Here is a 20,741-nt window from a genome sequence, read left to right on the forward strand (position 1 = left end):
AAAAGCAAGAACAGAAATCCGTCTTGGATCACACTGTAAAACTAGAGTTTTTCCTACACTAAAAGTTTAACAACTTAGGGAAGGAACTTCAAGAATTCAAACTTTTTCATGTAAGGCAGTTGATATATTCCAATTGGAAGATCACAGAAAAAAAAGTTTCTATTTTTTGGGTAGGAGTTGATTTATTTGCTTTTTGGTTTTTTTTTCAAACTATGATATTTATGAAGACTTTTTTTTCCCCAAACATCACTACCCAAAAATTACATCCCAAATTATATTCTGAAATATATTTCATAAAAACTTGAGGTAGCTGAACAGAGATACTGCTTTAACATCAGCTTTTCATTTCAACTTCTGGCTACCAGTGTTTTAAGTGTTCACTATATATTGTATGTTACTGTAAACAACAACAACTCTCTGTCTATATCAGTGCACAAAAAGCTGTAGCTTTCAAGAGATGAGAAGTCAACTGGTCAACAAGACAAAAGGTGTCATGTCTGCTTTTATCCCTGGAAGAGCATCTTCAAGCTTGACTTAAAAGTCGTAAGACCAGTAATGATTATGGCAGTCTGTACCTCTGTTCCAATATTACATTTCAGAGCTACAGAAATAATTTCTGCTTTTGAGAAGTTAATCAGATACCAGAACTAAAAGCTTTAAGCACTCTTGTAATCTAAAGGCCTAGAGAATATGCCAGAAGCCATAATTAGAGGTGTAGTCAAAGACTTTCACCTCTACATACAGGAACAAGCTTGTAAGAGGAGCTAATAAAAGATTTTGAAATACAACACAGAGCTTTAGACAGGTTACCAGCCAGCCCAAGTAACAGTTCAATGTTATTTGGCCGTCTGTAAAAAACAGGTTATATCTGTTCTAATCCCATGGAGAGCTTTCAATACAAGGTAACTTTGCTTTAGATTAGTTAATGGTACTCACAGGATAGAGATCAATATGCCTCCTCTACAAGTGAAAAACTAATACATATTGATGGACGCTGTTCATATAATTGCACTCTTGCGATAGCATGATGAAAATCCAATCTCATCAGGACAGTTTTCTTATATTACAAATAATTAACATCTGCTACGAGGTCAAAATTTTTAGATTCCCTCTTGCCAATTAGTATAATAAACAAGTTTCTAAAGAAAGTTGCTTTTATTTGGGCTCCATTCCCACCTCTATACTTGCTGTCTGTTCCTTTTGTTCTTTCCAGAAAAACATCAGTAAACTTCTGATATTGTTTATCTTTACCTGAAGGACGTTGCTCCATTCTCTTTTATTTTAGCTTTTTGAACAGGAGATGCTTGAAGCGACAGAATTTTATTTCCCGGCAGGGTAATTTGTTTCAGAATGGAACCTAAAACAAACCAAAGAACATGTCATAGTAGAAAGCAAAATGCTAAGACAACTGTTTAATCAGTTCATACTTCTAGCAAAGGCTACTGCAGAATCAGTAACAACAAAGCAGGTCCATCTGAAAACCAGACATTCTATAGAGTCTTACATTCTACATGTTTTGTATGGCCAAAAACCCTACACGCTCTCAGCAAATACCCTCCTCTGTGCTGACCAGTGAAAGGTTTTATGAAAACTCACTAGCTGAGACCAACTCATGTTATGCATCAACCTGGACCTGTTGAAGGAAAAAGCAAAGTCTCATGAAACGATTCTCAAAAGCATCACAGTTTAAAGGAGGTTCACTGCAAGGAGCTTATTCACAGTATTTTAACAAGTACAAATGTTTGACTGACATGCTTGTGACAGGTGCCAGAAGCAGACATGACACTGAGTGCCATCAGAACTCCAAGCAGACAGTAAAGACATTTAACTTACCGCAGAGCTTATGTAGACAACCACTTTACATTCCTACAATCTACCAACAGCCTGCACTTATTTCTATACCTCAACAGCCCTCTCCCTTCTCCGTTAAAGAGATTCCACTTTACCTGTAGGAAACTGATTAGTTTGAACAAGCGTATTCAGTGGCATCCTTTCCTCAGTAGATGTCTGTAGGGTCAGTGTTGAGGGTTGGGGGAGTGTGGATACTTGCTTTACAATAGTTCCTGATGGTTGCTGGACTACCTGGAAATGGAAAATCCATTATCAGGAGTGAGAAGAGCTAAACATATAGAGAAGTAAATAGTATCAACATCAACATGTTCGTTTAGCCAGAAGTATCACTGTGCAGGCATGCATGTCTACCTTTCAGTTTAAAGCAAACAACACGCTCAGAAAAACCTCACTTACTTTCTTCTACTTCATGCCAAGAAATCTTAACAACTGGTGGTAAGCTTTAGCTCCAGCTCATTCAGTGAGCTCTAACTGATGCTTCACCCCTACTCTCTATTGATAACCATATTAGACAAGTTTCACTGAGTACTACACAATCCATTACACTAAGAGGCTTTTCTCTCCCTAAGTCTTGCTTAACAGACTAACAATTGAATATTGAGTGTGCCTGACAGTAAGTTCAAAAGGGTAGGTATCACATACACCTAGTTAAAAAGAAAGAACACCAAAACAAACAGCTACAAGTCTTGCATGAAATCCTTTTCCTGTCAAGAATTAAGAGTACACACTATAAAGTTACCAATGCATTTTTGGAGCCACAACATCAACTGTAAATTGAGATGCTGAGTTTCAAAGTGTTAAGTGAAAGTACACTGACCACCATCAGTTAGTGGGAACATGAAGTACCAGCTAGCAACACCTATAGGGAGTACAGCCTCTATACAAAAACATCAGTACACTGCTGAAGGGTAAAAAGGAAGGGGGTTGATAGTTTTGTTTAAAAGAGGCTCTTGAAAGAAACAAAACCAGACAGCAGGACGCCAGCACAACACAGACCTACAGGTACAGTCCATAAATACTAATTCCTCCTCTTCAGGGGCAGCTACTGAAATGCAAGAAAGTAATAAAATTGCAGCATTCTTAAAAGCCTCATTTCTAAGCCTCCTAGCTAGCAGAATGTGGGCTGCAGCTTTTGATACATCCTTTGGAAAAGTTCTTTATTACAAGGAGTAGAAAGACATGCTTTTACCAAAGCACAAAATTATCAACATCTTCAAATTGAATCCTATCTTTTTAGCAGCAAAAATCTAATACAAAGGAATTTTCAAGGTCAAGAAACCACTTTTTCTCCTCTACATCATTTATTCTAACTTCAGAAAGTCTACAGAGTGCTTGTACAGCAACACTGCAGATTTAATTAAAGAATTGACATTTATTATACTTCAGAAATTAGGCTGTCTCCTTCTGTCATCTCACTTCAGATTTATCAGTAAACATCATCAGCATAAGCATCACACATTCACAAAAAGAGGTACTTTGTGTATGAAATAGTCAAGATACAGCCCACCCACCCCCATATTAATAGCACTGTGGTTTGGCATAGCAGCAGTAATGTAGAATAACTAAGCTGAAGGTGATGTCTGAAAACCAGACATTGAACAGGCAGTTCTTGAGAAGAAACATAAGATCCATAAGAGGAAAGAACCAGACTACAGGGACAGACTGTGGACAGAGTCCAGGCTCACCCATGCAGCACTTCCTAACATTTGCTTCTGTGTGCTTTTACCAAAGCGCAATTTGATCTTTCTGAAAGATCCAGCTTCCATACAATGGAAGTTGCAAATAAATGTTAACAGCATCATTTATGTGGTCAGCTAATTACTGAGCCACTGACCAGCTTGGACAAACTACTCACAGGCTCTGCCAGCACCCACACTGACATGCACCTAGAGATCCTCCCTACCACCAGTAAGAATTATGCTTCATCTTCAGCCTGCAAGAAACTGAAACCGCACAGGAGGAGGCATAAGCATTCAACATTAAGGTACAGCAGACAAAAGAACAGAGATAGGCAATGTTAAATCAACAGTCTAGGTGGAGATTGGGAAATAAGTCAAGTAACCAAGGAGACCAGATCAACGAGAAACAGAAAGGATGTGTTGGCAGTAAAGCTGATTTTCTGTTTGCCATTCTCGCTGCTAGACTAACAAAAGCTGGAAGTCCTTGGGACTTGCAACAGGAGAGGGCAACAATCCTAGAAATATCGACAAGGATCTAATGCCAGAAAGAAGCATTACAAAAACAGGTAGTATCTGTGAGAAAGAGTTATTGTCCCTTTTCTTCAGGTTAGCAGCAAGAAGTAATAAACAAAAGGGACTGTTCCTTTGTGCCTCGTTAAGTAGGTTGACAGAGACATCAGAACAAAAAGCACCAACATGCTTTAAGTAAAAAAAAAAGAATGCAATGCAACATCCAGCTGACAGCATAGAGACAACTGCCTGAGAGAGACTTTGATTGGTCTTGCTTGAACCTGTTTTACATTCATAAAGCAAAGTTCGAAGATCAGCAGAGAGTTGAGGTATCATCACACACTACAAGCAGTATTGCTTCATGAAGGAAGCCTCACCAGCTGAATGTAAAACCATACATGCAGAATAAAAAACTCTTGAAAAACAACAGAGGATACTCTGTTCAAGAAAGCTCAGTTCAGCTCTGAGGGGACTCAACAATAAGAACAAGTAGTTGGAACAGCACAAGCACTTCACTCCTTTCTTCAACCATCAGCGATGTCCAGGGAGCGTGTCTCACCGGTAACTGCAGGGACTACACCATAAAACTCTTGCTCTTTATGCTTAACATGAAGTTGTAGTCTTACAGCGGCTTTCTCACTATTGGAAGCCAGCGGCTAGTAATGTAAATTTTCATTTATTGTGATTTAACAAAAGACAAAGCAATACTACGGCAAGACAAGATTTATTTCCAAGATGAAACTTCTTTGTAAGCCGGTGCCCTTAAATGAGGCTGTGTTAAGAACATCCCCAGGAGGGAACCCTTTCAAACATGCAACTCTCACAGCATAGGTGTGTGATTAATCCCAATAGCATCCCTGCAGAACAGGTCCCTCTCTGTCCACCATACAAACCCAGAGTTTTGATAATCATGCTACAGAAATAAAAGTTACATGTTGCATCAGTTCAGTCACAATTTTGATATTAAAATATTGTGTTGCTGCATTCTTAAGCACCACCAACATTACAACGGAGCTAACACATAAAAGTTTGCTTTACGTTCCTCAAGCACAAGAGACCTAAATTAGAAATGGGCATGCAGAGGGAGTGTATGGCAACAGAAAACCCTGCGGGCTGGAAAGGGAAAGAAATTTCTGGCAGCATTGTATGGACAGATTTGCACAGCTGGCATGTGCTTCTTTTCAGCTGGCAGCAGGACCCGTCTGTTTAGGGAAGAGAGGTCCAGATTTGTTGTCTTGTGGGAGGAAACTGACCCTCTGTCCTTTCAAGGAAAGGCATCAGGGAAGCCCTAGAAGATGCAGCTGCTTCAAACTTGCTCTTTGTACTAATAGGATGTCTGAACAAACACCAAGCTCCTGATATGGCTAAGCTGTGAAGTGGTCAACTAAGCCCTTCAACTACATCCAAGACAGGAATCAAATAGGTATTTTGAAGAGCAAGTATTTTAATCACTGTGCCTGGGATCTTCCCAAATGAGGATAAAAACATGTTTTGTATGCAAATCAGTGTTTGTAAGGCACAGTGAAGAAAAGCAATTGCAATAGGCTGCCACACTGCAGTAGTGGAGGAGGCAGAAGTAATTTCTTGAGTTCACCAATATCATATTCAAGAAGTGTTTTGACTCTCCAGTGTAGTTAAGCTTCCTCGTCTATTTGTACAGATGGTCAACCTTTCCCCTGGATTACATGGCTTGCTGCGTAGCCAACAAACCGCTCTCCAGCCCTTGTACAACCTAAGAAGCCCTCATTTTCTTCTGGCTGGAATTTCAAATTTAGTCCTCAAAGACAGTAAGGGTACCAACTCCTTTTCCAATTTGGCTTTAGCTACTACTATCGAAGACTGTCAGTGCATATGCTTGATAACTGTTTGTTTTTGAGGGTTTTTTTTTGTTTTGTTTTTAAAAAACAAACCCACTCATAAAAAGGACCCCTCATCCCCTCCATACAGTTCAATGCTTTGTTCTTTTTAAGCAAGTCTGGAAAGGTGAAAAGCTGGTAGCATAAGCTCTTTATTTAGAATGCAGGATTCTTGTATTTTATCCACCTTATGCACTTTGAAAGGAAGAAAATTAAAAAAGCAAAACATTTTAGGGGTCTGAATACTGTTAAATCAAGTATACACAATAAACAAACTACAAAGGAAATTCACACACTAGATTCCCTGCTACAGATCATCTACTATACTACTTTCACAGGAAGTCTAATGTTTTCCCCTCTTTTAAGGAAGAAATCTTTACAAGGAACTCTTATTCAAGAATCGAGTTCTTTATCTGCCAAAGGGAGACTATTCTCCCAAAATACTTGAGAACATTACTTACAGGTAGACCAGTTAGCATATTACTTGGTATCTCAAACACCCATAAACCAAACCTACTGTATTTCACAATGTTGCTCTTTTGGGTATACCTCCGATCCACAGTTTGTTGGTATTTAACATTAACATTAGCAAGAAGTTAACCTGTGCCAAGAAAAAAAATGTTAGCACATTGCTTTTGAGGGTATTGTTTTAATAAGACATTTATTCCTCCTGGAATTTGTTAGCTAATGAGGCCTGATTGGAAAAAAGCTCGTTTTCGGATGACTTCATAATTAACATGTCTTAGTAAATTTGGAGGTCAGAACTCTGCTCTGAAAAGCTCCTTGAGCTAGTTCATACATTTCAGTTAACGTATCACTAAACATCATCAAGCCACCTGTGCCTGCAAAGTATCCAAGGTAGGAACTACCAAGATAGAGAGACTGGAATCCCTGGTGGTTAGCTGAGGCACAGCCCTAACAGGGCATCTAATAGTAATTAACGTAAGCAATTTTTGTTTCTAACACTAGCATTTCCTGCCTTTTCTTCAGATGCCAACCTAGCCTGGCTGCACGCATAGCAGGGGTCAGAACTCCTATTCCCTCGTTTCTCAAGCTGGATGTTCAATTTGGTGGAATGGTAGTCAGCATGTCTTGCAAGAGATCGAGTTTACAGCTTGGCTTCAGATTCACCTTTTCAACAAGGGCTCAATATCCCTAAACTGTAACAAACAAAATTAACTAACTCATGACAGACTAGATTCATATGTTTTTTAAAAAAAAAAAGCTAAGATCCACATTGGAATCCTCTTTACGAAACAGTAAGAGTCAAAATGACGATCAAAGGATTGGGAAGCTTGTCATATAAGGAAAGGCTGAGAGAACTGGGTGTGTCCAGCCTTGTGAAGAGAAGGCTTAAGGGAGACCCTATCACCATGTTCCAGTATTTAAAGGGTGGCTACAAAAAAGATGGAGAATTCCTTTTTACAAGGAGTCACATGGAAAAGATGAAGGGAAAAAGATTCCTGAGGAGATTCCAATTGGATACAAGAGGAAAATTTTTCACAATGACAACAATTGGCCACTGAAATCATCTCCCCAGGGAAGTGGTGGATTCTCCAACACTGGACACTCTTAAGATTCAGCTGCACAGGGTGCTGGGCCACCTTGTCTAGACCTTTCTTGCCTAGAAAGGTCAGACTAGATGATCCCCAAGGTCCCTTCCAACCTGGTATTCTGTGATTCTTTGACTATGAAACTAAAGAATCCCGGTTACAGAGAAGCAGAGAAATTAATCTTACCAACTGTTTCACTTTAACCACCTGCTGTGCACCCACTGACTGTGCAACAATGGAGTTCGGCTGTGAGATTTTAATACTGATAGGGGTTCCAATGACTGGTTTCAGAGGCTGGAGAGGGGTTGTTGCTGAAGATGCTGCTGTAGAGACCAGCATTGGCTTTGCAGACTGGAGAGATGATGTTGCTACTGCAGAGGTGAAGACTGGCTTGGCAGTTTGAATAGCAGTTAGCCCTGATGTTGCTATCGTCGTGGTAAGCACTGGAGCTGCAGGCCGAAGAGATGCTGTCACCACTGCAGAAGAAGGAACAGGCTTCGCAGTCTGCAGAGAGGCTGTTGCCAATGCACTAGCAGGGACTGGTTTTGTAACTGGAGAGGCTGTGACTGTTACAGAGGCAGACACTGGTTTTATAACTGGAGAGGCTGTGACTGTTACAGAAGCAGACACTGGTTTTATAACTGGAGAGGCTGTGACTGTTACAGAAGCAGACACTGGTTTTATAACTGGAGAGGCTGTGACTGTTACAGAAGCAGACACTGGTTTTATAACTGGAAGAGAAGTTGTTGCTACAGCGAAGGTTGCCACTGCTATCGAAGGAGCTGGTGCTGCAGAGGTACAAGTCGAAAAAGCTTCTTGGGTTGGAGCTGACTGCTGCATACACTGCTGGATAAAGCTCTGAGCGTTGGGCATTAGCTGCCGTAAGGCAAGCATGCTTTTCTAGAAGAAAAATGAAAAAACACTGGATGTAATATCAGTCTTCCACAATACTGCTACATTAGCAACTGAATCCTCTTCCTCATTTTCCAATTTAATTTTTCATGAGGCAACAAATTCCTTATTCCAAACAAGTTTTGCTAGAATTCAGGCACCCTTAAATTGATGACAATACTACTCAGTGAAGACCACAAGATTTATCAGCACAGGCTGAGCAAAGGTCAGTCACCACAGCTTCACTGCACGTAGCAAATCCCATATAGGGAAACTGACCCTTAACTTTGTTCCTATGCTTAGATTTTTCAATTTGGAATTTATGTTTCAGAATAAGAGCATTTTAGCTGCTTTACTACCTCAAAAAATTTTGTTTTACCAAAACCCCCTGATATATTATAACAGCTGCGCTTATTTTATGGAGCCTGTCTGACAGAAAACTACAAATTATCCAGTAAAGTCAGAAGCAAGCTCTGAAGATACTGGCACTTCTATAATAATACAGCTGTATCTACACTAGGGGGGGATACCACTTTAATAATCTCTGTATAGCTGCAGCAGCACAACTTAAGCCAGAATAGTTCTCTGCAACAGGAGAACATTAGTAAAGGTATCTGGCAACATCTCATTTTTACTACAGCTGTGTTTGAGAAGGTTAATGGACAGAATAATCTTCAAGCTCTCTACAGATTTTTCTCCCTGACTACGTACAATCTGTTATGGCTCGGAACCAGGGGAAATCAGTTCTGCAGCTACCTGTATATTCTCACAAACCCTTTTTTTTCCCCCTTGACAGTTTCTGAAGTTTGTACATCTCAGCATAGTGCTGTTGCTCTGGGCTTCATGCAAAAGGAACATGTCTCACATGCTAATATACCAAGTGAACAAATTGTTTGCACATCTGGATCTTCTGCAGCACACTTATCTTTAACATTCACTTCCTTTTCTTTTAAAAAGCTGCTCAGCTTTCCTCATGCTCCTGATGCAGTTTATTTACCAAAAGCATCCAGCAAATTTCAAAATCAAACAGGCTTCACAGCCAAAGTCACTGTACTTTTCCACCTATTTGAACAGACAAAACATGTGCAACAACTTCATCAAAAACCTGCAGCTTAAAGATAAGAGACTACTCCAGAGAGTCCTCCCTAAAACTCCACTTCAATAGCTAAAAGTGAATTGGCAACAAGCCATATCACATGTCTTTCCAGACTCGAGTTGCAGGCATTTCCCCCACAAACAAGGCCAGCACCGATCCCCACAGCACCTTACAGAAGTGCTCCTGAAGTCAGCTTCCATTTGGCACTCAGGCCCATCACAGCTGCTCAGAGTTACAGACCAGACCTAACTGGTGAGTATCAACTACACATCCTTAAGGTATTTTGGAAAAAAAGCTATCAGGGTGAAAAATGTTTTATAGGATCAGTAACACTACAGAGTCAGCTAACTGACCATGACAATGTCTAAACAACGTTTCTGAAGTCATAGTATTTCTTTGTTAATATAGCATGCACCAGGGAGAGAGCATCTTGTCAAGGATTAGTGGGTATGGATAGTGCCCAAAACAGAAAAGCCTAGATTCTACCAGCACGCTGCAGGAGAAACGTGCAACAGCTCTGCTGTGATGGGTCAGGGTTTGACCTGCACTGATGAACCCAACTTAACTCCTGTGGAACTGCCTCGAGGTCTGTGCACCAAGTGTAGCAGCTCTCCACGTTGTGGGATGGCTTATTAACTCAGGCTGAGCACTTCTGTGAGTGCATGAGGACAGTGCAGTGCCTGAGCTAATAAACCCTCAGGGGACCTGAAGGAGTGGAAGCATTAGCAAGTGCAGTGCAGCCACGCCTCGGCTCCTTTGCATGAGCTAGTCTGGGGCTAACAGGGCTCACCAGCCCCAGACAAGGTTTAGCTGTGACAGATTTAGGCTGGGTCTGCGCAGAGCTACCGAGGTTCACCTGTGCTGTTTCAGGAACACAGCACAGCAGCACCTGAGCTGCCCCACGCAGGCACAGGCATCCCACATCCAGTGGGGCTCATCAGCCAGGGCCCTGCAGAAAGCAGCTACGCTATGTCTGAAGCCAAACTTGCCCTGGCAGCTAGTAGAGCTCTGCTGAGACTCCAGGTACCTCACAGGAAACCTGTCAGTCACACCAACCCTGCACTTAACAGCCTGATCTTTTGCAGCCAGAGCTGCACCAGATGCAGGAAAGCCCATACTCTGAGCTGTTTGTTTTTCTAGGTTTTGCATGGGCATTTAAGAAGCTTCCAGGAAATTAAACAGAGAATAAATAAGTGACCAATATGAAAATTTTGTATCAAGCCCTGCAGAGATGACTGTAGTCTTCTAGACTCTTGGCAAACTTGTTAGCAAAGCATTTAAAGGCTGCCACTGTAACAAAAATACTCATCCCACACTTGAACAAATTAACACCACCCATCCAAAGTAGCATCAACATTATCACATGCATTGTTACATGTACTGTCAAATACTAAGAAAGAGGACAAACTCCAGAAAACCTCTGTCCCAGCTTTACCACTTAACTATTCTTTCTTGATTCTCCACCATGTCTATAATGAATGCCAAGGAAAAGTACAGATCTATTAAGCCTAAGAATACTATGCAATTAAGTAAATGTAACCAGATTTTCCATGTTTTCACTGGTATTTAACGCTTGCCATACAAAGATGTTAATTTTTATTTTGTCAATACCAATCTACCATATGATTAAAAGTGTTAAGAGAGCATTTTTTAATTTATGTGATTATGCTTGAACAGAGGTGGAGTTGTCCTGGGTTACTTTTTCCTAAACTGAAGTAGTCCTGCCAGACCCTTTCTGGAGAAAGGGGTGGGATTTTTTTTTTTTTCTGCCTCCAGTTAAACACAAACCAGCAGAGGGACAAATAGCTTTACGTAGATTCTTTGAGCTTAAATACTGCATAAACTGTGCACAGCCACTGTTGTCAGTCTTCTGTATTAGAACTCAGAAGAGCTACAGTTTTGATGAGAAAGTAAGAGGTCATCTTAATACAGCTGCTCTACTCTAGATGCACCAGCTTCCAAAGTGAGTCTCCACTAATGCCTAGAGGGTAATTACTCTCCAATTTAAGAACACAGTGTCAATTACTCTGGAATCCTCCCTCCCCCAAAATACTGTCTTCCCAAGAGCAACAGTCACACAGGGTTAGGTTAAGCACCTTTTCCTCAACTGACCTGACCAAATACCTATTTGAGTGCTCTGACTCTTTTCTTTTCTGATCCTCCTCCCTCCCCTCACTAAATACTACATATCCACAATCAGACACTTACCTTCAGAAAAGGAACTAAATACGGTTGTGGAGATGACTTGAGCTCTATGTAGAGTTTTTTTGTAAATTCTTCTGGTTCAATTTTTGCTTCCTAAGAGGAAAGTATAATTACAGTGGTAAGTTATAACTATGAATCTAACTTTTTTTTCCCCAGATGTATCAAAACTTCATTGAAATTTACATTATCACGGAATTGTTCAATTTCAGTACTCAAATGCTTTTTTCCTCCTGTATTTTTAAACAAAAGGTTTTAGGATAGAATGATGTAGTAATTTAGATATAGTATTATCAAATTAAATTACTGTCTTCAACTACAGGCAGTTAACACACTTAAGGATACTTGTTCAAACACACATTCACTGAAGTGAATGGATAGAAACAAGTTTATAAGTAGCACTGATCCTTTTGAGTACCTCATTGTTATGCAGAGATATTTAAAATCCACTACAGTACTTTTTTTCTGTAAAAGCAGTTTATCTGCATAAAGATCTATTTAAAGAGACCAGAGACAAAAGACAACTCAGTAGTTTTTCTAAGACAATTCTAGTCTAATGCATTCATAGCATGATAAAGCAGAACACTTAACACCACCTTTCAAAATCAGGAGAAACTGAACATCAGAACATCACTTCTGCATAACACTACAGTAACACTCTTCCCGCTTGCAGAGTACAGACTCCTTTCTTGATGCTTTTTGCTCTGCCCTAGGCACAAATACCTGATTCAAGGGCTTGGGAGGGTTAGGAAGCTGCAGCAGTCTTCCGAGACCCCTCTCTCACTACTTCAGTGCCACCACGACGCTAATAAGGTGGTGGGTAGCTCCAGACACTGCTGCCTTTTCTCACCCTCCCAAGTGAGACCCAGCCACAGAGTCACCAAGAACGTAACCTCCTCCAAGAAGGTACAGACACACAAGGAAGAGGGAACCCAACATCAATCTCTGTCTCTGCAGAGAAATTACTCCTCTTCTCATGCATATTCTCTTTTGGAACAACCATTCCAAAGAGCTACATGATCAGAGCAGGGGTTTTAAGGACTGTATATTCACAGACACACAGAACTTACAGCAGCTCTCATATTTAGTCACTTGATCTACTGCCTGTTAGGTCTCACTGAGCTGTGGATACAGGTAACCAAGGTCTCAACTGATACAGATACAGTGATTTGGTCACTACATCTCAGTGCACACAGGGAGCTTGACATTCACTTCATGAGGTGCTGCCTTAAGGACCATTTTACTTCAGAGCTGCCGTTTACTCATTTCCCTCATATATACAAAACATTAATTTATTTCTCATTTAAATCCTACAAACATAGTGAAGAGCAGAAAACCAGCATTTTTAAAATACTACAAAAAGCAAACAAGTGCACAGTTAATGTATTAAATGTCTGGTAACAACTGTTCTTAGAAAAATAAATAAATAAAAGTACTGTAAGTACAAGAAGGAACAACTCTAGTATGTTCCTACAAAAGCTTCAGAAGGGACAGAGAGGCATAGGAATCAAATTTTTGCAAGGCTGCATCTTCAAACAATCTACTCTCTGAAATTACACCTCTGTCTACACCATGCTTTTCTAGACTGAAAAGTCCTTTGGTACCACTAGCAAAGCCGTCCCCCTCCACCAGCCCACAGCCTTCTGCTCTAGTGGAACAACAAAACAGCAGCAACGGTCAAATGCCAAGACAAGAAGTGGCAGGAGAAATCGTTACCAAGAAAACCCAGCTGTGCTAGGGTACAGCACAAAGCAGCATACAGAAGCCACCTGCAAGGAGAGAAATTTGCAGCCACCACGTTATTGTCTCCATCCCACTGTCCAAAGACATTATCTATGTCATGCTTGTTCCACTGGAGCTTCACTATCAACCTGTAACTCAGTCCTACTGTAAAGCAGTAGTATGGATTTAGCACTGCACTACAACCTCCAAGGTTGCCATTGAGGACTCACAACTACACTAACATGAAAAAAGAAAAAAGCACCTCAGACCCAGAAGCTACGTTAACACTATTAGCTTCTCCTGTTGTCAGTCAGTTACCTGTGTGCATAAAATGAAACAGAAATGTGAGGGGGGAAAATACAGCATGGGATTCAGTTAAAATAAGAGTTATAATGTAAGAGTTAAAGAGGGTCAGGTGTACTTCAGTCACAAATCCAACTCTTCAGTTGTTTAAAAAAAAAAAAGAAGGAACAAAAAACTACGACAAAGTCAATGTCAAAAACGGTACACAGATTATGCACTTTAAGAAAAGTCTCACCAATAGATTTTGCACCAGATTCTTCACATTCTGCCCCATCTCATGGGCTTGAGGCCCACTAGATGCCAGTTTTATTAGCGTAGCAAGAAAATTCTTGCATTTCTTCACATTCTCTAGCATCTCCTAGCATGAAAATAAAGAGAAGACTGTTAGATGCTGCATTGGCTCTCCAACCTCCGATGAATATAGAGAATGTTAATTTTTAATTAAAAACTTTTTTTTTCCTTACTGTAGAAGCGCTGGTCTGTGCTACTGTTGTGCCCTCTGCTTTCACAGAGACTGCCTTTTGGGAGATAGCTTGTGCAGGTGGTCCTGTAACTGGAAGTTTTACAGGTGTTCCAGTACTCGAAGGCTTTACAGCAGTAACTGTAGTAACACTAGCTGTTGCAGCTGCTGGCTGAAAAGAAAAATTAACACTTTGGTTAAAAAGTCTAACGTGACAAACATACGGTATTCTGCTAGTGTATAAGGTGGCACCCTCCCTCCACATTACTATTTAAAACATAAATAAGCAATTTTTATCTTTTGATTTTAAAAGTTTGGATTCATTTGTTTTGAGAGGCTCTATTTAATACCGTAAGTGACAGAACCCCCACAGCCACAATTCTGTTTTTAAATCAAGGGTGGGGGAAGAAATTACAAAGGCTCACCCAGATTGAAGCAATACCTGCAACTTCAAGAGAGGAGAGAAAAGTAATTGAAGAAACCAATATATTAACTTTGCCAGGCTCCTACAGTCCAAGACTAATGAATTTTGGACAATGCTAAGCCAGGTGATACTACTCTGAAGATAAATAAATATGACCTTAAGTGATTATCTTCCTTTCTCCCCCTGCTGCTCCTCCCTCAGTTGCAGTATCCCTTACTCTTCGTATCACACACACAGTAGGCAAAAGACATCACGTCCACTTTGGAAGGATGCACGTGCCAACAGAAGCAGCCAGCTGAGCAAATGCACCTACCACGTTCTTCCTGCCTTTTCCTTGTGGGCAGCAATGCGGATCTCACTCTCCGCTGCCCAAACACAAACCCTCACAAAATTCAGTTATTCTGAGACCTCTTTTTAAAATCTCATTAGAATTTACCAGCAGATTCAGAAGCTCCAGCAACAGGAGAGTAATGAAGGTTTAGTAAAAAAACAACAGTTACCTCTCTCCTTTGAAAACCAGCTAAACAGAAATTTCCAGAGCAAAACCTACTAAACCGAAGTATTTTTACTTCAGATTTTAAAGCAAAAAAAAAAAAAAATCCACACCCAAAAACCCCACACAGTTCTTCTGATAAAACAGAATACAGTATAAGAGACTTTACTTTCAATTTCTCAACTTGAAAACTAAAAAACCAGATTGACCTGCAGGTTACAGAAAAGCAAGAGTTTCAGGTTTGCATTTGAACCCTGAAGTTGGGAGTTGTTCTTCCTCCAAACCTCTCAAGAGAAAGTCTGGTTTTGTAGGCCAAATTCTAGGTTCAGACCTGCACAACACAATTGCTTTCATTGACTCTTAACACATTTAAAATGCCGCAGCTTAGTCCAACAATCACAAATTAATACTTGCTAATTGCATTAATGATAAGACAGTAACACAAGAGCCTAATTTACCTTACCATGGATTAAAAAAAAAACCAAACCTGATCAGAGTTGGACAGACATCATGTAGAATATCAAAGGGCTTTTAAGTCTTTCAGGATAAGGAAAATTAATGAACAAACATTTAAAGCTAAAGCAAAACACTGGCACTTTTGTAATTTATTTATAAATTATTTTCTTCCTGGGTGGGGCCCGTCCCCCTGCAAGCTGCTGTGAGCTTGACATGAAAGAAGACGGCAGCTACCAGAAAGCTATCCAGCTTAGGCTCCCACTGTTGGTAACACTTTAATAGCTCTCTGCAGGATCTTTGCCACCACCACTGCCTCTTCCAAGGATGAGGCTCAACAGCTCTAAGACCACAGGGAGGCAAACTGGGCATGAGAATCCCACAAACAGATGGATGGGAGGAAGACGGAAGGGGACAGAGTACAGATCTGTCAAGCTGCAATGCCCTGGGCTTTTAAAAGTCGAAAACATGAGGTTCACGGGAGCTGATCTCTTGCAAATTCCAGCATGTTTACACATCAAGACCAGAACGGCATTTTATCAGCTGAGGGAGGGAACAACAGGAAGTCTGCTGGACCCTTTTCCCAAGAAGATGAATATATGGGAATTAACTTCTGTCATCTGCCCTCAACCTTTTTCACTACTGACAATTCTCATTCTCACTTCGAACAACAGAGAAACAGTTGCCAAAAAAATGGCATTAATCCTGCATATTTTGAAGTACTTTCAAGAGAAGAAGTGCTCTGCATCTAAATGAAAGTGCCCCAGCGTGATGCTAATTAGATACTTTGCAGCTTCACTACCCCATCTGGGAAGAAGGTAAAAAATAAAAACGTGCAGGTATTTTGCCTAACTTCAGAGCTTAAACATTCAGGAATGCCAAAAAATGGAAATATTTTTGTAGATGAGGAAAATAATCCTGGATCAGTAACTAGATAAGAGTTTTGCAGATAGTAGTGTTCCAAGTTGTACTTCACACAGGAGATACACAACCCAGCCAAGGATTATTTCTTCTTCACTGTCTCCCACTTTCTGTGACGACATCATACTTACACACCAACATTCCTCTCCTGTGACCTCAAAAAACTGTCAAGACTAACATCAACAAGTTCTTTTAGGACTGATGAATGAACCGCCACCAAGGAAATCTGACCCAAGAGCTCTTCCTTCCTTTCCCCAGACAGTTCCGTCAACCTTATGCACAGACTCCCTTGTCAGCATGCCTCTCTTGTCCACCCCAGGGTGAGGAGTGAAGTGGCCCTGTGATGGCTGGATGTATCCATATTGCACTTATTTACTCTTTATTGTATGAGGAGCTTGTACAGAGGGCTTTGCAATCCTCTGCAAAACAGAGGGGGCTCCAAGGAAGCCACTCCAAAAAAAACAGTGCTTTAATTTTTCCTAGAGTCCTAATTTCTGCTCTTTAAACCCAGCCCTGTGGCTCATTAGAAGTGCTCCAGGTTCTAAAACAGACAAAAATATGGCTTACAAAAAATACTCCATGCCTACCCCTTCAAATATCTCAAAAGAACACAAGTTAAATTTATTACATCAAAACTGAACTAAGAAAGTACAGAAGAACCAAGTCAAAGGCAGATGTAAGTTAAAGGAAAAGTTAATAGCATGATAGATCTCAATGTTTATCCACATGAGAGTGTGAGGATGCAGGCAGCTTCATCCATCAGATGGAATAAATCTTTACCTTCATCTCTTCTCCCCAGTGCAAGGGTAGTATAGTAGATGACTATTGCTTTTATATCCTAAAGATCTCTATGTAGAGATCACAGGCACAGTTTGCAAGCTAGTATTCCAAAATAAAAGTGGGTATGGAATACCTTTTACTGTTCTTAAACACAAAGCGTATGTTGTTTCCATTCTAAGCAAAACAGAAAATGTGTTAAGTGAGGCCCCTGGGTTTTTCCCTTTAGCCCCAACATTACCCATCTGCAGTGAGAATGAAGAGAAAAAAGATCATAGAAAGAGTTGTGAGTAGTTTTCAGTTGCCAATACAGAAGAATAGCACGAGGACAAATTTGTAAGTCAGACTGTTAGCTACCACTGTCAGCAAACATATCTCCCAATCCTTCAACCGCCCTCAAGGTCAAGAACATACATCCAGCATGTTTTTTTGAATGACTGATCCTGCTCATTTACTGAGTCCTTGGCCAACCACTACAGCCCAGTCTCCTTCAAGCTCTTGTTCACAAAAGATACATAAAAGCCAGACTTCTTCTCGACTTCTCCTCCAGATTATGAGGAGAACAGAGAATTTTAGCTGCAGAAAGCAGTTTTCTTTTCATCACATGCTTATCCAGAACTCTGGTCCCCAAGAACGGTGGATGAACTGTATCTAGGAGAAGTCTCATACTGTACAGGTGGCAAGAGTCTCTTCAGAAGAGTCCTACAACATTTTTCTCTAGAAAATGAGAAATAAGACCTAGGAAATAAGACAATAACACCATCTAAAAATAATGAAACATTTCCAACCACTGTCTATTTACAGTTCATATCTGCACAACCTGTCTGAAAAACTCAGTTAGAAAACTGAGGTCTTCAGCTACAACTTTCCTTCAGTTTTTAATGAAGGAAAAAAATATACACATGAAAAATAGCTTGTCTGGTGCAGACAGCTCATTTTCCCCCCAACATCATCTCAGTAGCTTTTTTCCCCCTTAAGGAATCAGGGAACCCCAACAGGAGAGCATTAGGAAGTCTCCATCTTGCGGAAAAGCTTCAGCTAGAGCTTGAAGGAGCTCTGTCACAGGATACAAAAGCACTGGAAATGGCTCTCTGAACTATTTATTTTATCCTTTGTTCCTGCATTTTCTACTGCAGTGAGATAAGATGTTCTGACACACACTGGTAAAGCATATTAAATTATGCATTTTAAAAGAGACATTTAGGAAAGAATTTATTGTGAGGACAGAAGTTACCAAGCTTAGTAAGAACCAGATTAGAGTTAGAAATAGCAAGAATGCATCCATTTTCTTCAGTTCTCTCTGTCACTTATTCCACTGTACTACAAAGCTTGCTACCTACCTGTATTACAGCAGGTGGCTGAACAGTGGAAGCCACAGCATTTGTTGTCTGAGATAATGTTTTCACAGGAGTAGCTGCTACTTTCTTTAGTAACTGGGTGCCAGAGTTCTTAAAACAAACAAAAATAAAAAATAATTATACACATGCAGAGAACAGTTGTCAGACAAGTCAATGACCAAAGACACACTGAAGTTAGTACCTGCTCTTGTCCGATATGAATCAAGACACCTGCTTTTACAGTAACAATACAGGCATAATTCACATAGTCCATATAGTTTAAAACATGATTCAAAGCTATATGTCTACCAGTTTCATACTCAAGAACAGATTCAGAGATAGACACAATGCCTAATCAGAATAAAACGGTTAAAAGATGAACTGTTGGAAAGAAATATGCAGATGGTTAGGTTTTTTGTAATTGCTCTTACTCTTGCATGCTGACCACATTACAAGAGATGGAAGCAAAAAGCCAGCAGACCTCAGGGAAGGAGGAACATGGGAAAGGTCCTCCGCTTCACTCAGCTTCAGAGAAGTATCCTGTCAGAGGATCCCAAGGTTGCAGTTACTAGCAGTAACCATTTAGGTAGGTTTTTTGCTTTTGGATTCTTTGGCTGTTTTTTTAAAACCCTTTACATCTTCATCATCAGAGAGCAATTGCTTTATCTGAACTATACCATATGTAACAGCTAGCAGATTTTTCAAACTCAGAAAGCAAAGCACATAGTGATGGTTATGTGCAAAACCAAACACTATCATGCCGTTCAGAAAACGTTCAAATGCTTATTTAACCCTCCACAACTTGTTTGCCTGTTATAACTACATAACATACAGCTACGTCAAATTAAAGCTACAAAAAGTTACCTGTACAGCACATATTCTGATTGCAGGTGTGCTGGTTGCTACAGATGGTCTCACACTTGTGTTATTTTGTGGCTGGTTCTGTGCTCGTGCTATTGCTTGTTGAGATACTAACATTAGTTGGCCATTACTGCTTCTGATAAGAACAGTTCCTGTTGGAGAAAAACATGCACACTGTTAGAAATTAAGCGATATTATGGCTTTCCAATGCTTCTGTGGAAGAAATAACTAGGCCACACTGTTAAGACAATGTAATATTTAGTTTCTTACTGCAAGGAACAGCTGCCAAGAAATCTAAGAGCTAAATGTACATCAGCTTTACTCTGCATTTTATGACAGAAAACAATTCCTAAAGTCAAGAGAAAAACTTAACTAGACAGCCACATCGAAACACTATGTGCACACAAGATGCAAATTGCAGAGCAGTTCGTTATTTGAGTCAAGAAGATATTCTGGACATTAAAAAGACAGCCCCCACACACACACACTCTGGGATCGTGTAACTTCTTTAAGTAGTTTTTCAACCTGCAAAATTTGTCACCACTGTCACACTTGGCTGCCTCTGTACATTTTCACTTTCTGAGTATTTAGGCACATACTTACAGGTGAAGATACGGTTTACAGAAAATCTGCAGTGGGAACTGAACACTTCAATTCAAAAACATCAGTATCAGTTCAGCTGCCTATATCAAGACCATTCCCCTCGGTCAGAGGACAGTGGTCTCCAATAAAAGTCAAGGCCAAGGCCACTCAGACATTTGAAGTGGTCGTTCTGTCAAGGGTCCATCCAAAGCATTAAAATGCATGCTTTTAATCAAAGCTATTTACAGCCAAATAGGGAAGATTCTAATGGGAAAGGAAAAAAAAGGGAAGAAAAAAAAAAGAGAGAAAAAAAAGAGGCTCTTGTGCTTTGTTTCCGTTCTTTTTTATGTTTTACTTTCAAACCTACAGCAATGTCAGCCCATCACTATTCAACTCCTACCACCTTTCTCACACCCTTTCTTACACCCCATCAGCTGTAAACGGCAAACAATTAAGCAGTTAACAAACAATTAGTAGTTATACTAAAGCTTTCAAATGAAAATCACCCTAAGGAGAATCTGTCAAGACGCCACAACACAGTCCCATCTTCCCTGCATTTGGAAACCATTCAGCTACAAATGCCTCCTTCTCCCCATCCCCCTACTAAAGGGTAGACTCTGGAAAATCCAGACGTTTTATCAGGGTCACAAATACAAAACGCCAGCTGGATCTCTGGTCTGAACGGCTTCAGATCCTTCAAGGGAGCTACGAAGCACCCTACATTTGCTGGTGCCTCACCTCACAGAAGAATCCACCGCTAAAAGTACCAT

At 40.3% G+C, this 20,741-nt stretch overlaps 1 protein-coding gene across 1 annotated transcript in view; it reads right to left on the reverse strand.

Moving 5' to 3' along the window:
* The window catches only part of TAF4B (TATA-box binding protein associated factor 4b), a 74,773-nt gene that overhangs the window by 39,616 nt on the left and 14,416 nt on the right, over positions 1–20,741 (reverse strand). The window contains exons 2-10 of the mRNA XM_074847653.1: positions 19,393–19,541; positions 18,532–18,639; positions 14,128–14,295; positions 13,899–14,021; positions 11,645–11,734; positions 8,105–8,349; positions 7,636–7,969; positions 1,947–2,082; positions 1,252–1,357 (exon numbers count right to left, since the gene is read on the reverse strand). Coding sequence (XP_074703754.1) covers positions 1,252–1,357; positions 1,947–2,082; positions 7,636–7,969; positions 8,105–8,349; positions 11,645–11,734; positions 13,899–14,021; positions 14,128–14,295; positions 18,532–18,639; positions 19,393–19,541 — 1,459 coding nt within the window. The remainder of the gene's footprint in view (positions 1–1,251; positions 1,358–1,946; positions 2,083–7,635; positions 7,970–8,104; positions 8,350–11,644; positions 11,735–13,898; positions 14,022–14,127; positions 14,296–18,531; positions 18,640–19,392; positions 19,542–20,741) is intronic.

This window comes from Strix aluco, chromosome 1, assembly GCF_031877795.1.
Source record: "Strix aluco isolate bStrAlu1 chromosome 1, bStrAlu1.hap1, whole genome shotgun sequence".
Taxonomy (NCBI): domain Eukaryota; kingdom Metazoa; phylum Chordata; class Aves; order Strigiformes; family Strigidae; genus Strix; species Strix aluco.